The sequence below is a fragment of the Hemiscyllium ocellatum genome, chromosome 13 (genome assembly GCF_020745735.1).
Source record: "Hemiscyllium ocellatum isolate sHemOce1 chromosome 13, sHemOce1.pat.X.cur, whole genome shotgun sequence".
NCBI classification, from domain to species: Eukaryota; Metazoa; Chordata; class Chondrichthyes; order Orectolobiformes; family Hemiscylliidae; genus Hemiscyllium; species Hemiscyllium ocellatum.
Window position 1 is genome coordinate 20,106,823 of NC_083413.1, and position 16,130 is coordinate 20,122,952.

At 39.4% G+C, this 16,130-nt stretch overlaps 2 protein-coding genes across 7 annotated transcripts in view; one reads left to right on the forward strand and one right to left on the reverse strand.

Moving 5' to 3' along the window:
- The window catches only part of nadkb (NAD kinase b), a 62,464-nt gene extending 52,705 nt beyond the window's left edge, over positions 1-9,759 (forward strand). For 2 of the 3 annotated variants that reach the window (XM_060834590.1, XM_060834591.1), the window contains exons 11-12: positions 761-843; positions 6,628-9,759. In XM_060834590.1, the coding sequence (XP_060690573.1) occupies positions 761-843; positions 6,628-6,787 (243 nt within the window). In that variant the 3' untranslated portion in view covers positions 6,788-9,759. The remainder of the gene's footprint in view (positions 1-760; positions 844-6,627) is intronic. The other variant, XM_060834592.1, reaches the window with a different exon arrangement.
- sec62 (SEC62 homolog, preprotein translocation factor) overlaps positions 9,015-16,130 on the reverse strand; it is a 37,541-nt gene continuing 30,425 nt past the window's right edge. For all 4 annotated transcript variants that reach the window (XM_060834594.1, XM_060834595.1, XM_060834593.1 and 1 more), the window contains exons 6-8: positions 14,613-14,673; positions 14,337-14,456; positions 9,015-11,687 (exon numbers count right to left, since the gene is read on the reverse strand). In XM_060834594.1, the coding sequence (XP_060690577.1) occupies positions 11,215-11,687; positions 14,337-14,456; positions 14,613-14,673 (654 nt within the window). In that variant the 3' untranslated portion in view covers positions 9,015-11,214. The remainder of the gene's footprint in view (positions 11,688-14,336; positions 14,457-14,612; positions 14,674-16,130) is intronic.

The window sequence follows — 16,130 nt, forward strand, 5'->3', positions numbered from 1 at the left end:
TTTTCTTCCCCATGTTTAGAACTGAGGAAGGGTCCCCAGACCTGAAACATTAATTCTGATTTCTCTTCACAGATACTGTCAGACCTGCTGAGCTTTTCTAGCAACTTCTTTGTGATTCTGTTTTGTTATTGGTTGAGGGATAAATGTTCACCTCTGGTGAAGAAGGAGCTACTGTTAAAGATGTTTTATGAATGACAGTGGTTCTCACCGTACAGGAATTCCTCAATACTGAAGTGGACTGACAGCCTGGATTATGAGCTCAAGTTTGTAGATGTGCTGTAGAGTATAATGATATCCAGTTTGATCTTTGATTTGTGCTGACTTAGCTGTTCATAGATGGTTGGGCCCTACAATAGGCCTCAGTAGGACAGTCATACTTTCCAGCTACTTCTGGCCATGGGAGAGTAGGGAAGAAAATTATATAAATCCACTAAAATTCCTTGTCCTCAAACGTCAGAATCTGAATTTGTTATGTAAGAATATAGGACTTGAGCAGGAATATTCCATTTAATCTTTTTTGAGCCTGCTCCATCATTCAGTAAGTTCAAAACTATGATTGCGGTATCAACTCTATTTTTGGATCTGACGCTTATTATCAAGTTACCTGCATTTAACCCATTACATTCTTTTCTAAGAAAAGATGTTCTAATATCTTAACCAAAAATGTTAAATGTCAGTTTCTAGAAAGTGCAAATGAACTTGTCTAGAATGGTGAGAAAAATTGTAAGTTTACAATCTACACTTTGTTTGCTTTCTGAAGATAATGTTGTCACCTGATACCAGGAATGCAGCATGGGTCTCATTTGATGGTAGGAGAAGACAGGAAATTCAACATACTGACAGGCAAGTATAGAACAATGGCTATCATCTTCCTCCTCTCCTTGCAAAAAATTTATTTTATACTGGTAGTTATTGAATATGCCATGTAGGCAAGATCACTCGAACAAGGGATATGGCAATTTCTGATTGCTGGCCTGTTTACTAACTAACTTGGTGGGCCAATTAATATTCTGTCCCCCACTTTAAGATTACGAAGTTTGTTTTGGTCTAGAGCATTTTTTAAACTTATCTTGAAACAAGGACATATGCAACTAATCTTGGTCTTCAGTCATAATTTAGAGATCAAACCTGCATTGGCTTCAACTGGGCAAATCTGACAGTGGGGTACTGCATTTTGTCAAATCCCACTTACCTCCAATTGTTCCCCATTCTCCAGTTCATTAAGTTGCCTGTTTTATCAACTCTGCCATAGCTTCACTCCAGCTCTGCAACTCCTTTTATTGGCTATGTCTGTCTATACCTTTTCAGTGTCACTGAACTTTACGTTGTGGGTTAAATCTCCCATTTGTTTTGGTTGAAATATTCAGGGCCTTTGGTCGCCTCTGTGTTCTTCTCTGAACCCCTTCTATTGTTTTACATACTCTCTTCCTGTAAGAGCTACCTGAGCACCTACCTGTTTAACCATATACTTCTGGTCACGTTACCTAAACATTTCATTGCTCAATATGCACTTCTCATTTTATGACTGTTATATACTCAATAACTGAGGGGTGACAGCACACATGCTCACTTCAGAAGTAGTATTTCTTAGGACCTGAAATGTGTATTTCTGTGCAGCTGCATGATGTAACAATTTTCTGGTAAACTTAAGGGAAACTCTTCTTTGCACTTTATTTAGCTTGTGCTTTCAAGGGAATGTAGTCCCTTGGTATGATGAGGCATATTTTGTAGTTTAGTCAGAGTCTCGCAACACAGAAACAGCTCCTTGGTCCAACTTGCTTACGCTGACCAAGTTTTCCAAACTAAGCCAGTCCCACTTGCCTGCCTTTGGCGTATATCCCTTTTAAACCTTTCCTATTCATGTACCTGTCCAAATGTCTGTTAAATAATTTTACCTGCATCTACCACTTCCTCTGGCAGTCACCCCTCAACCACCTACGCTCCAGTGAAAGTCTAGCTGATTCAGCCTATCCTTTTAACTTGAATCCTTCAGTTAAGCAATATCTGAAATCTTTTCTCACCCTTCCCAATTTAATAATATCCGTCGTCCTCAGGGTCTGAATACGTAAATTTGTTGTTCAGTGAACATCAAAAGCATTCATAGTAGTAAGGCCCTAAGTTCAATTTCACTGGCTTTTCCAGCTTTTCTGGAGAAGCTCATGGGAGGGTTTAAATTAGTGGCAGGCAATCTGGGGAGGGGTGTTGATGGAGGTGGATGATTGGAGCAGCATATCTAAGTCTTAAGACTTGGGAAGAGCTTGAGACTAATGCACGTATAGCTTTAAAGAGGAACAGTTGTGGAGATTGTTGAGCTCAGTGGAGTTGAATTGAATTGAATTTATTGTCACGTGTACGGAGGCACTGTGAAAAGCTTTGTCTTGCGAGCAATACAGGCAGATCACATACTGAAGTAGCATAGATACCTAAATAGGTAATCAGTGGCAAAAACAAAAACACAGGTATAGTCAAATGCTAAGGAGTTAGAGTCCATTCAGTATTCTAATAACAGTAGGATAGAAACTGTTTTGAAACCGGCTGGTGTGGGTGTTCAGGTTTCTGTACCTTCTCCCCAATGATAGAGGTTGTAGAAAAGCATTGCCAGGGTGGGATGGATCTTTGAGAATGCTGGCGGCCTTTCCTTGACAGTGGGCCTAGTAGATGGATTCTGTAGCTGGGAGGTTGGCCTTTGAGATTGTCCGGGCCAAGTTCACCACTCTCTGTAACTGTCTCGGATCTTGAATGGTACAGTTGCCGTACCAGCTAGTGATACATCCAGACAGAATGCTCTCTGGCGCACCTATAAAAGTTGGCAAGGGTATTCACGGTCATGCCAAATTTTCTCAGCTGCCTGAGGGGTGGTGGGCCTTTGTAATCAGTGCGCTCACATGAAGAGTCCAAGAAAGCTGCTTGATGACCACTCCTAGGAACTGGAACCTCAGACTGCACTTGTTTCAATGCAAAAGTATTAGAGGTAAAACTGGTGAATGTAGAGGCTGGATTAATGCATACAGTAATGTTCGTGATGAGGTTGAAAGAAGGACCGGATTGGGAGCCTAATGTTCCAGGACTTCAATATTTTAGATGAGACAGGAGAAAGCTGCATTACTGGTTAGAGAGCATATCACAGCTATGTTGATGAAAACCTGGAGGGATCTGCAATGAGGCATTGTGGGTAGAACTCAGGAATAGGATGGATGCAATCAAAATACTGGGCTTGTATTTTGTATTGCAGATGTCTGAACTGCCAATGGGAGGTAGAGATATGTTGTCAAATTCTGCAAACATGAAAATAACAAGGTTGTTGTGGTGAATGATTTTAACTTCGCCCATACTGATTGGGATTCACTTAGTGTTGGGGCTTTGAAGGGGGAGCAAATTTTTAGGTGTCCAAGAGGGTTTTTTAAATAGCATGTGAATAGTTTGGGGGGTGCGGTTGGGGGAATAGTGACTATAATTTTGTATGTTTTCTGATATTTATGGATAAGGAAAAAAGTGGACCTTGGATAAAAGTCTTGAATTGGAGGAAAACCAATTAAGGCGAGAATTGGATAATTAGGATTGGGAGTGAATGTTTGAGGTTAAATCCTCATTTGACGTGGGTGTCTTTTGAAGACAAGTTGATTAGTGTGCAGGATAGTCATGTTTCTGTGGAAACGAAGAACAGGAATGGCAGGTTTCAAGAACCTTGGATGACGGGAAATTATCAGCTGAGTCAAAACAAAAAAGGAAGTGTACCGAAGGACCAGGCAACTAAAAGCAGACAAAGTCCTTGAAGAATATAGAGCAAGTAGGAAGGAGTTAGGATGGCTAAAAAGAGCTGTGAAATGTACTTGGCCAGCAAGGTTAAGGAGAATCTAGAGGCATTTTACACATCTATTAAGAGTAGATAGTAGCTAGGGAAAGAGTAGGAACCATTCCATGATAAGAGGAAGGCGATGTGTGGAGCCAGAGGAAATGGATGAGATTCTCAATGAGTACATTCATATTCACTTATGAGGGGGACACTAGGGATTTTGAGGTTGGGAAAAGGTGTGTGAATACTCCCTTGGGTAGGTCAACATAATAAAGGAGGAAATGTTCGGTGTCTTGAAATGGATTAAGGTAAACCAGTCTCCATGGGCCAGATGAATCTATCCAAGAATACTGTGGGAGGCAAGGGAGGAAATAGCCAGGGCCTTAACAGACATCATCCTTGAATCCTTTTTTGGCCTCTGGCAAGGCTCCAGAGGACTGAAGAACAGCCAGTGATTCTTTATTTCAGAAGTGAAACAGAGGTAATCCAGGTAATTACAGTCTGGTGAGCTTGACGTTAGTGGGGGGGGGGGAAGCTGTTAAGATACTGAGAGACAGGATTTATTCATTTTGGAAGTAATTGGATTTGTTAATAAGCAGCATGGGTTTGGGTGGGGAAGGTCATGACACCAATTTGATTTGAGTTTTTTGAGATGGTGACAAGAATGATTGAGGGAAAAGCAGTGGATGTTGTTGACATGGAATTTAAGGTATTTGATAAGGTACCTCATGGCAGGTGGTACAAAAGGTAAAGTGTCATGGGATCCAGGGTGTGCTGACTAGATAGATACAGAACTAGCTTGGTCATAGTGATGGAAGGTGCTCTTTGTAACAACACAAATCAGCAACTACTGTTCCACAGGGGTCAGTGTTAGGACCTTTTATTGTTTATATGTATTTTAAAAAATGATCTGGAGGAAAATGTAGATGTGTCTGATTCATAAGTTCACAGATGATACCAAGATTGGTGGTGTCGAAGGATACAGCAGGATATAAATTGCAGCTTTGGGCAACAAAATATCAGATGGAGTTTAATGGACAAATGTGAGGAAATGTATTTCGGAAGATCAAATTCAAGTGAGAATGACAATAAATGGCAGAACCCTTAAGGGCATTGATATAGAAGGATCTCTGTGTACAGGTCCACAGAGCTCTGAAAATGGCAACGTAGGTGGTCAAGAAGGCATCCTGCACACTTGTCTTTATTGGGCTTGGCATCAAATGTAAAAGTTGGCAAGTCATGTTACAATTGTATAAAACTTTAGGCCACATTTGAAATAGTGTGGTGACCAGAACTGCATGCAATATCAGAAGGGCGTGGATGCTTTGGAGAGCATGAAGAGGAGGGTTACCAGGATGCTGCCTGATCTGGAGAGCTTTCAGTATGAGAAGAGATCGGATAAATTCTGGTTTTCACTAAAAGACTGATTGAAGGGTGGCCTAATAGAGGTCGACAAAGTTGAGACGCATTCACGCGGGTGGATAGTCGGAGGCTTTTTCCCAGGTTGGAAAGGTCGACTACAAGAGGGCACAAGTTCAAGGTGAAAGGAGGAAAGTTTAGAGGAGAAGGACAGGGGAAATTTTTAACTGAACTGTGAGCAAATTCTTTTTGGAGAAGAGTAGTACTGCTTTGTGAAAGCATTTTGATTTTTCATTGAGATCGATGGTAAAATTGTACAGCAGCCTGGATCTACAATTGGGGATCATTTCCACAACGTGTATGATCCCAGACACTTTGTACCATAATATATTGATTCTGTAACAGTTACATGTTAACTGCTGGTTTCGATTCGATAACCAGGACATTTGCCATACAGAGCCTCGGTACTTTCTCAAATTCAAAGGGAAATCCTGGAGGGTTAGGGATCACCAATGCTTACTTTGTAGAAGCTGGGAATAACAGTTAGCACTGAAATTTGAATTGGACAACAGATGCATGGCAACATGTCCCTTGAAGCCACATACCATTAAGACTTCAAATTATATCACAATACCTTTACTGTTTCTGGCTGAAGTCCTGGAACATTCTCTTCTTAACAATACTGTAGAAGACCCAACTGGCATAGCAAGAACTGTGGCAGTTCAAGAAAACAGCTCACAACCACACTTTCCAAGGTAATGAGACATTAAACAATAGACAATAAATGCTGGCCCAGCCAGACTTGCTGACATCCCATGAACATCTTTTCTTTTAAAAAAAGATGTCTGTGATGGTCAGAGTTGGGCAAGTTGGCTACAGATGCTCCCAGGCAAAGGAAATAATGAATTCCTAAATGTATAATTACTCTTAATTAATTGACTATCAACAAATCTGTGCATAAAAAAATGAATAAATCGTTTTGTTGAGGAAGGTGCATTGCCATGAGAACAAGAACTTGCGTTCAGTAATACCTAGAAGTATGTTGGATAATAATCCTGCTGTCTGAATTGTGCCTTAAACTCTTACATTCACTTGAGGTGGTAGACAGGTCCTGGTTTTTACATTTTCATTTGAAACATGTTGAGAATCTGACTTGCAGCTTTATGCCCTGTGTGGTTTGAGCTGACTAATGTGTCACTTTTCTTACACATGGTCTTTTTTGCCACAACCTTCCTGAGTTTACTGTCATTTTAGATCCCAAGGAGAGTTGACTTCAAGTACCAAAGAGTCCAGTTGAGTTGTAAGTTTATAACAGCAGAACCATTACCTGTACTTGCTTTCTTTTCCTACCCAAAGCTGAAAAGCTTTAAAATGCCTATTTTAAAAGATGAGTGACTTAATTAAACTTAATATTCTTGGCATGCCAGACTGTTGTAGTGAATAGTGGGATAACTTTAAGTTGTTTTGTTTTTAAGCATAACAGTAACAACATCATGTTATCCGGTGCCATCGATCTGTTGCCATGACCTCGTGTACGACTGGTTTGAGAGTTTGGCAGAGTGCCTTCACTGGAATGTGCGAAAAAAGCAGTCACGGTTTGAAGAAATCACGGATTCTTCAGATACGGAATGTTAGTCCATAATGGATGCATCCCTTTCCCCAAACCCTGCCGCCTTAGCAAAACTTGATAATACTTTGTTTTAAGCTCATTGGAATATCTCTTCTGTTTGTATTGTTAAATGGAAGACAGTATTTTGTATCCAATTGTAGTGTACATTTAGCATTCCTACGGGTATGATCTTCCTGCCTCCCTCTGCCCAGCAGATTCCTGATAGCATAATTATCTTGGGCTTTTCACTGGGCTTTGTGTCAAAGTTGAGGAAAGAGTAATGAAGATGCACCAGCTCTTTTCGATGTGAACTTGAATTCATGTTGCTATTGCATTTTTTCAAAAGGTGCCTTAATTGACCATTATCAATAATCAAACTTGAACAGTAGAATCTGTCATTGCAATTTATTTGCTGCAGATCTGGTGTAAAATGAAGTAGCTTCATTTCCTTTTGATTAGTTTTCATATCTGGGGTTGACCTTCATTACAGAAGAGCAAATAAGCCAATGCTCTAACTTTGCCTGTTTATTTATTAAGCCTTATGGAAAATTCAAGCTTACCATCATCTTCAATGCCTAATTCCTTGCTGGGAGCAGGCTTTCATTTATCTGCTGAACCTCAACTATACCTTAGAGATCAGTGCCAAGAATGTGGGGAGAAAGTTGGTAACCTCAAGTCAAATGTTAACACCTGCTCAAGGACAAATGTGTTCACTGTTGCAGGAAAAAAAACATTTTATACATTTTGCATTGACAGTTACTTTCACCTCTGAATAACTGAACAAAAAATACATTCAGAACTTGGTTCTTTTGGATTGTATCAATCATCATCAAGCAAGGCCATTGTCAATTGCACCTCCCATTTTAACTGCTGTTTGGAGTGGGATGACACCAGGTTCTAATGCATTGTTCCATCCACTGTGATTCAAGAGGGTACACCTGAACTGAGTTTGGGCTAGCACTGTTTGTATTGTGAACAATCTCAGTTGCATATGTTAGGGCCAAACTGGTGCATTAGGTAATATTATTCTGAATATGCAGATAAGGGTAGCAGGGAACGTGTATATTTTAACCCTGACATTGTTTTTATCTTAAAGCTGATGCACATTAGACCTAATCTGGATTACTTTTGTTGATAGTGATAAAAAGTTCAGTATTTTCTTTCAAAAACATTGACTGCATGAAATTTGAAGGATGACTTACAAGTGATTTCCAATTAGAATTATTTTGACATCATATTAATAAAATTAAGTATCAAACAATATAACTATACTCTTATTGGACAAATGCCATTATAATAAGGGAAGATGTTGAGCTTCTTGCAGACATAATGACATACCACAGAACAAGTTACATTTCCAGTAGTATACAGTTGTCAAATTTGTTCTATTTTCAATAAAATAAATTATTTTCTTTGAAATTGTAGGTTACCAATGTAAGAGCAACAGATTCATTTTGGTGGGGTGCATTAGATCTGAGTTTTCTCATGCTGTTTTGGTGTCTTTGTAAGGAAAAGAATTGTATACCTATTACTGCAGATAACAATAAGTTGCCACTTTAAGTTAGTGAGGAAGACTATGTGCATGGAGCAGCAAGATTTACCTGAATGGCAGCAGAGCTAATGACAGTATTTAAAAGGGACTCAGTCACAGTCATTACTTTCATGGCTGCAATCCAGAGCAAGAGGCTTCAGTGTTCCTGTTGCTAAGATAAATTAATTTTGCAATCTCTTAACTGCTAAGATATAATTGCAAAGCTATAATTGTATAATGATCTATAGCACAAGATCCTCTGCTCATTGCATCCACACTGGTCAAACAATGAACCTGACTCAGTGGTAACCTTTGGTAGGGAACTAGTAACAGCTACACCAAGAAAAGGAAATTATGCAACAGAATTTTGTTGCACTTAAGCAATTTGGTGGCTGCTGGCATTTTGAAAGCTATTTAGTTAAGCCTGTTCCCTTTATTCATTTCCCCAAAGGAAGGAGAACCTTGCAGGGTTAAGTATTTATCTTGAAAGTTATTAAAATAGCTTCCAACAACCTTTAAGTCAACTTTGCAAATTGATCCCTTGTTCTTTTGAAATATTTTAAAATTTTATCTGAAGTTCTTACATGTGGGAACACTTTCAAGGTAAAGGACAATCTTGTTGGAGAGGAATAGGTTTTCTCTCAATGCCATTGCTTTAAAAGGTGAGAAACATGTCACTTTACCTATTCTCTGCTTGAAAAGGAAAATACACATAAACACAGTTTAGTTTTTAAATTGCATTTACTTCTTCAAATAGCTAAAACAGTTGTTTAAATAATGTTCCAGTAATCAAAGACAAGTCTTTAAATTATGTATCAATCCAAATATGGACATAACTGGGTTTGAACAAGAGTAAGGAGTAAACATTCCCTCCACCACTCCTCTCCCTCTCTCTGGTGAAATATGTGAAGTAGCATTGACCTGTAGCTACACTATACGATGTACAAATACTCAAAATACCATTTGAGAGCAGGTTGAGATACTCACTACCAGAAAACCACCGGCACACTGGCAAATCTTTCTCCAAGAAAGACACATGATAACAGAAAAAAATGCTTTTGTCATCTCATTAGGAAAAGCATATGAATATAGAAAAGTTCTACACTACCAAGTATTTTTTTTCTGTGCTATTAGGTTAATTAAACAGTTAACTACAAAGTTGTGGTCCACACTCAGGTGACTCTGTGAAATGTCAGAGATCGGTTAATTACTGCATGACGAGCAGATGCTGGAAACCAATTAAATTCCACATTTAACTCGATCCTTCAGACTACCAATAATGCGGCAGAGGTTTAAGGAGGAAGGCTTGAATCTGACTCAATGTTTTTCAACAGATTTCTAATGAGAGGGTACAAATTATTTCAGCTTGTAAAATAAATGCATTGTGCATTGAAAGATCAGTGAATAAACCTGTGAAATTAGGGATTGTTTTGCAAGATATAGATTAATAAAACAATGTTACTTACAGCTGCAGCAAGCTTCCTGTCTGCATGCCTTAAATTCTCTAGTTTTTTTCAAACCATTCAAAGAGATTGAAGATTCTGTGACACTTATGGAAACATTTGCATCTTTCTGGTTGTACACTCAATTACATGTAATGCAAAGATCATATTAAGGCTAATGTTCATACCATTGAAACAGATCCTTTACAAAGTAACTTCTGCATGATTCTTACGAAGCTAAGAATGTGTACCTCAACCTTCTTTTTTTGCTTCTCCTCAGTAACACAGTCAAGGTCCTAGTGTAATGATATCAAAATCTAAACTTGGAAGAGGTGGAGGCAATTTAACTGCAGTATTAACAAGCCAACTTCTAAACTATTACATATTTTCCTGTGTGCATGCCTGCATAAAATTGGCACATAATTGTAAGCCCCATAGTAATGTCCTCCTCCAAATACTGTACCTTCATACACTGAACTTGTTCCGTCCATGACCAGAATATGTATCTGTACTTATTCTATGATATTCGACAGTCGCCTTAAAATTGACAGAACTGAACAAGTGAATTTTACACAATTACACAAAGCATTCGTGCTTGATTCTGGATTGAGATGTTTTAATGGGTTATTTTCAGATTCCAACTGCTCAAGGAACAGCTGTATCCTGTTTCACAGACTGGGCCACTTGTAATCATTTTTTTCTGATTTATAAGCCACCAATGCACCACAAAAACTTTAAAAGGCTACCACATGCCAGAAATTTTGCTTGGCAGCAATGGATATGGCTCTGTTTTCCACTAGTACCTGATTTCTGGTCAAGTGTGCTGTGGAAAGCAGTGGCTTTTCATCTGCACATTTTCCAAATTTCACTGGATTCTTTTTGGTGTTAAGTATCAATTGCCTGAATGCATCAAGTCCCTCATCTTTTCGCACCATTTTCCAACATGCAGGCAATGTACCAAAACTACAGGATTCCAGTGCACAACACCAGCTTTGTACAGGTGCATGTGAGCCTGGAACAGAGTACAATACAACAAACACTACTGACCTCCTCAAGCAGTGGCAAACACCAGCACCAATTTAAGGCCTGCTGTCTCAGCTGAGTAAGAATATACACAGACATGATATTGCAGATGTAACTCTTTGGACCACTGCATGGTTTGGCTTTGTCTTAGAATTTTGAAAGGTCATGATGTATGTGCTGTGGTGTGGAATATAACTTATCTTGCCACAGAAATCTGCTAATGCTAACAAGTTTTCCTAGTGTACCTCCAACTCCTCTGCCGAAATATTGTGGCTTATGATCATTGTGACTGGGATGAGGGAGTTTTAAAATGCTATGATTATCATGCAGTTTTGACATTTCACAATATCTCATCATGGCATCCACAGTGGGCCAGGTACATGTCTCCATCCCAGTGTGGAACTGTTTTCAACATCAGCTACTCATGCTCGGTTGCTGGAGATGGAATTATCCTGTTTTACGACTTACTGTGTAATGGCTGGGCCTCTTCGTCATCATCTTCCTCCTCCTCCTCCTCCTCTTCCTCTTCATCATCTGTGGGCTGTTCCAGTTCCTCTCTAGTGATCATTTCAAAGTCATTCCCATTGCCACTGCTATGCTGGGAACCATCATCGTCCCTTCGGTCACTGTCTGTGTCTGACTGTCGCTCCCTAACCAAATTGCCTGCTGCCTCTTCTGCTGTTGCTGTTTCTACTTTTGTCTCTTCCTCTTCTACCTCCTTTCCCTCATCACCTTCAGGTTGTGACTGTTTCTGGGGGTCAGTCTCCTCATCTGTTTTCTTGGAGTCCGATTTGGGCCCCTTGTACTCATGTGTGTACAGGGGTCTGAAGGAGTCAATGAAACCAACATCCGCCGTCAGGTTTGGTAAGAACCAGAAATGATGTCGACCACCAGTGAGGAGCCAGATTAATAGGAAGAGAATGCAACGAGCTGCGAAGAGAATCAAATAGTTATCAATATTAACAGACAGATTAAAATCATTGTAAGAAGATGCATTTTTTTTAAACATCTGATTCGTTATTCCAAAAATCATCTGCCTTCTAAAGACATTTCTTGGATTTTGGTGCAGTAAGTAAAGAAAAGCTGGTTTGTAAGTTGAATGAGGGATGGTCAGCTAACTATTGGAACACAATTTTAGATAAATGTGTAAAAAAAAATGGCAGAGAGGCAGCGTAGACGGATGAGAGGACTTTTAAAAATATGCAGTGACCTAAAATAAGTTGCCCAAAAGGGTTGAGGAAGCACATTCGCTAGCAACTTTTACATAAGGGAATTCTGCATCTATCTTAGCAGGAAAACTATGCAGGGCAATGGGAAGATCAGGAAGATCAGTGGTAACCCACAGAACAATTGTCTGGCTTCTTTTCTTCGTCATGAAAAAATCTAACTCAATCACCGATAAATAAATTTATTTCGAAAAGTGATATTACGAGGTATAACTGCTGCGTCATTTAGAAACATGAAAGTTAACAATTATAGAATTGTTGTAGGACAGAAGGAAGCCATTCAATCCATTGTGTCCATGCCAAGTCTCCACGATAACTACTGACCCAGGCCAAACCCCCTTTATGTTACCTACAGTCCTACCTAATTTATCTCTTTTCTTTCAAATAAGCCAAAAACATCTTTAGAAAAAAAGAGAATAATAGCTATGTAAAATGTAGATAGGGGGCCAGCTCTTGTAAATATGGCACAGGTCCAGATGCAACCTGCCTTCTATGAAGGTTATCAAGGCCAAAGTCATGCAAACTATGGAGTCTCCAGACTAGTTTCCAAAACGTTTTCAACACAAAACTCTCACTGGAATTAAATGGAAATTTAAAATCAAGCCTGTCATCTATTTCAAATTTTGCTAGTATCAGTTATTGACTCTCACCTCAGACAAGTGATTTCTGTACATTTGAAAGGGGTGTCTTGCTGTTTAATTGTAAAATAGCATAGAGGAACAACACAAATTCCAGACAGAGCATAGATGGATTTGGTAATAAACTTAGTCTGTACTTCCAATGGGATGCAGGCAGAACTGGTGAGATTAACATTTGAATGTAGTGGCTTGCATAAATCATTTCAGAAAGCAGTTAAGAGGCAGTCACATTGCTTTGGTTGATTCGTGCTAGGACAGACTAGATATCGACAGAATATTTTCTTCCCTAAAGATCACAGCATTGATCTGGAGAAATAACTGCTTTTGATAGCACATCGCACCTTAATCATTTAATATCCTGATTAAATTCGGTGTTAAGAGATCTCATTTTGTTTTTGAACTAAAGACTGCAAATGAGAAAATGGATACGTTTGAAAAGGGGATGTCAAAACATTGTTTACACCTTGGAGAAACAAGGAAAGCTAACATGATAATGTGAGACCATAGTACATTTTGCGAGTACTTTTTGAAACACAGACTCAGAGTGAAATGAACTTGAGGAGTAAGGAATCCTCCAGAAGTTGGCTGTATCAATATCTTTCCATCTTCCCTGGTCAAGTTGCTCTCTCCAGTTTTCTGTTGAAAGAGCAAGCAGACTCAAATCTTGGATGCTGTAAAAGATAACCCTTAAACCTAAGGGGAAAAAAAACAGGATTGTGAAACCAACCCTTCATAGTGTGATGACTTCGACAATAGTGGGGTTTGATTTCCAGCACACTACCCCGATGAACTGCGACAATTATTCCAGATTATGCACAGTTCTGACAGGTTCTCTTTTAAGCCTCAGGTTATGGTCCTCCATTGACAACACCTTCCCCTGAGGTCAGCAGTAAAGTAAGAGCTGAAACTTTAAGATACCACGCTGGCAGGAATGTGTACAATGAGACAACAGTGCATGAGTGAAATGAAGTACTGAATGGAGACCGCCAGATGTCATGGCAGCAAGGAATTGAACAGAACAAGGCATGAAGGCAGCTTGGATTAAGTCTAGCACAATGCCAGGGCAAAATAAGGATAGGAAAGGACACTGACAAATTGCATCCATGTAGTGCTCAATTTATTGAAATAATTCAAGCTGCTTGGATTGCTATCAAAAACAAATTTGGTGTCTGCCACATAAGGAGATGATAATGAAAATAGAAAGCACTGGAAAAACTCAGGGCAAGTCTGGCAGCATCTGTGGAGATACACAATTTTTTTAAAAGCTTAATAGGACTTTTCTTTAGGACTTGAGGTATTAAGACAACTTAGCAATCACCAGGTCAAAAAAAGCATTTGTAAGGATGATAGAAATGTTGATATTCCTGTATTTCCAGAGGTCTGTTGGCTGCAGGCACAATCACCAATGGTTCTGTGATTAAGGCCAAGGTAGTCCAATATATTGGAATGGACGAACAAAGATGTCTTGGAAGGTTGTACAAAATTGTAGAAAGGGAAGGAGCATAGGCACTTTTTTTTAGTGGAGGCTGCTTATTACCCTAGATCTGGATACAAGTCAGTAATTTTTTAAAAAGATATAATTAACTTTGACATTCCTTTAATTTTCTTATTTGTTTGACAGTTTTCATTTGGATGCAGTAAAATCTACACATTCTCAATCTTTAAAATTAATCAAACACAAGATACAAATTCTTCAATCATGAATCGTTACTCACCCACAGCAAGGAGGAGGATACTGGCAACAAAACAGCCTGCTGCAACACTAAGATAGTAAACACCTACTCGCATTTCTGCAGGCCACAGGGGAAACAGTGTAGCGGCTATCACTGCAATGACTGTTAAATGACCAAAAAAATGGTTAGTTGCATTGCCTGTTGACAGAAAGATGGGATGGGCGAGGAGGGGGGAAGAGGGACAGACAGAGAAACATGTAGGGAGCACATACAGGATAACACATACAAATTAAATATGTTGGTATTTGAGCAACATACCTAATATTAGTCCCATTGCAAATGTCTTAAAATGAACAGGATCATATATCCATACGTATACCTTAAAGAAAGAAAGAAAGAAAAAGAAAAGGGCAAACTGAGAATTCCTTTTGACAGTAAAGCAACAGATTCCAAAGTCTCTGCATAGGCCTGACAGACCTACTATGCAGGGAAGTAGAGATGGTGAGAAAACACAGATCACTTTCTTAAAAGCGGCTTATCCATTCTATTCAGAGACAATACCTTTAAAACTTATAATAGGCACAAAAGATAGAGAACAGATTAGCAACAATCTTTTTCGGAATAACTACATTTACTACTGGAAGACTACAACATATTTTGCATTTCCATTTTCATGTTTGCTTTGCCATGTCAAGTACAGCAAGTCTTTGTTTAAGGTTTCCCCCTTTAATGTAAGTTAATGGGGCTTTGGAATCTTGATGAGTGTTGCAATTCATTTTAATACCAAATACATATCTCAATTGTACCTCACTTCTGACTTAGTTTCCTGTTCTCCTCCCGACCTCCTCCTTGTGGTCTCTTCTCCACTCTGAACTTCAACTTATGGTCGTTCCCCACTTTAAGACAACAGACTAAAGGCCTATTACCACCCTATTTCCCAGTTATGGCATTTTCCTCTGCCCGAATATTGGATTGATGACCTCACTCACATATCATTTCCCAATCCTTGACTCGTATTCAGATGCTGTGGAAATGAGAGAGTTTTGATGGTTCAGATGTGCTGGTGATTTCTACCACCCTGCTCTTCTCTAAAGCCCCACCTCAAAGCAGGGAGGGAAAGGGAAGCAAAATCATTTAAAGAAAAACAGATTGAATGTGTCTCAGCACATCATGAATTTTCACTTCCTCTGTATCACAGCACCATCTCTGGATTGACCCTCGACATTGAATGGGAATACCAACTTCAGAGAGGGAAGTGGCGAGAGAGGCAGGAAAGGAATAAGCTGCAACTTAGATGTTGGGAGCTAGGAGACGCCATAACTCGTAGGTGGGAAGTGAAGAAGAGGCCACCACACAGGAGTCAGAGAGTGGGGAGGAGTCATCAAGGGCTGATGATCAGGAATGTAGGGAGCAATTCAGAGGATCATCAATTAGGAGGTTTGGTAAACAGTACCACTGGCAAGGAGGAAATACTATCAGCAGCAAGTTGCATTTTTCTTGCACATTTTTAAAATTGGTAAATTAAGTAGCTTTTAAAATAAAATAAATGTAGGAATCTAACAAATGTATAATATTTTAATTTGGAGAGTACAGCTTGTTTTTCATTCATCCATGGGGTGCAGGCATTGCTGGCTAGACCAGCATTTATTGCCCATCCCTAATTGCCCTGGAAAAGTGATACAAACCGTCTCTTGAACCACTCTAATTCTTGAAACGTAGGAACACGAATACTACATTTCGGGAGTTCTAGAATATTGTCCAAATGACAGTGGTGCCACATTGATGTGGATCCAAGGCAAGATGGTGTAGATCTTGAAAGGGGAGGCTTGCTGAGGG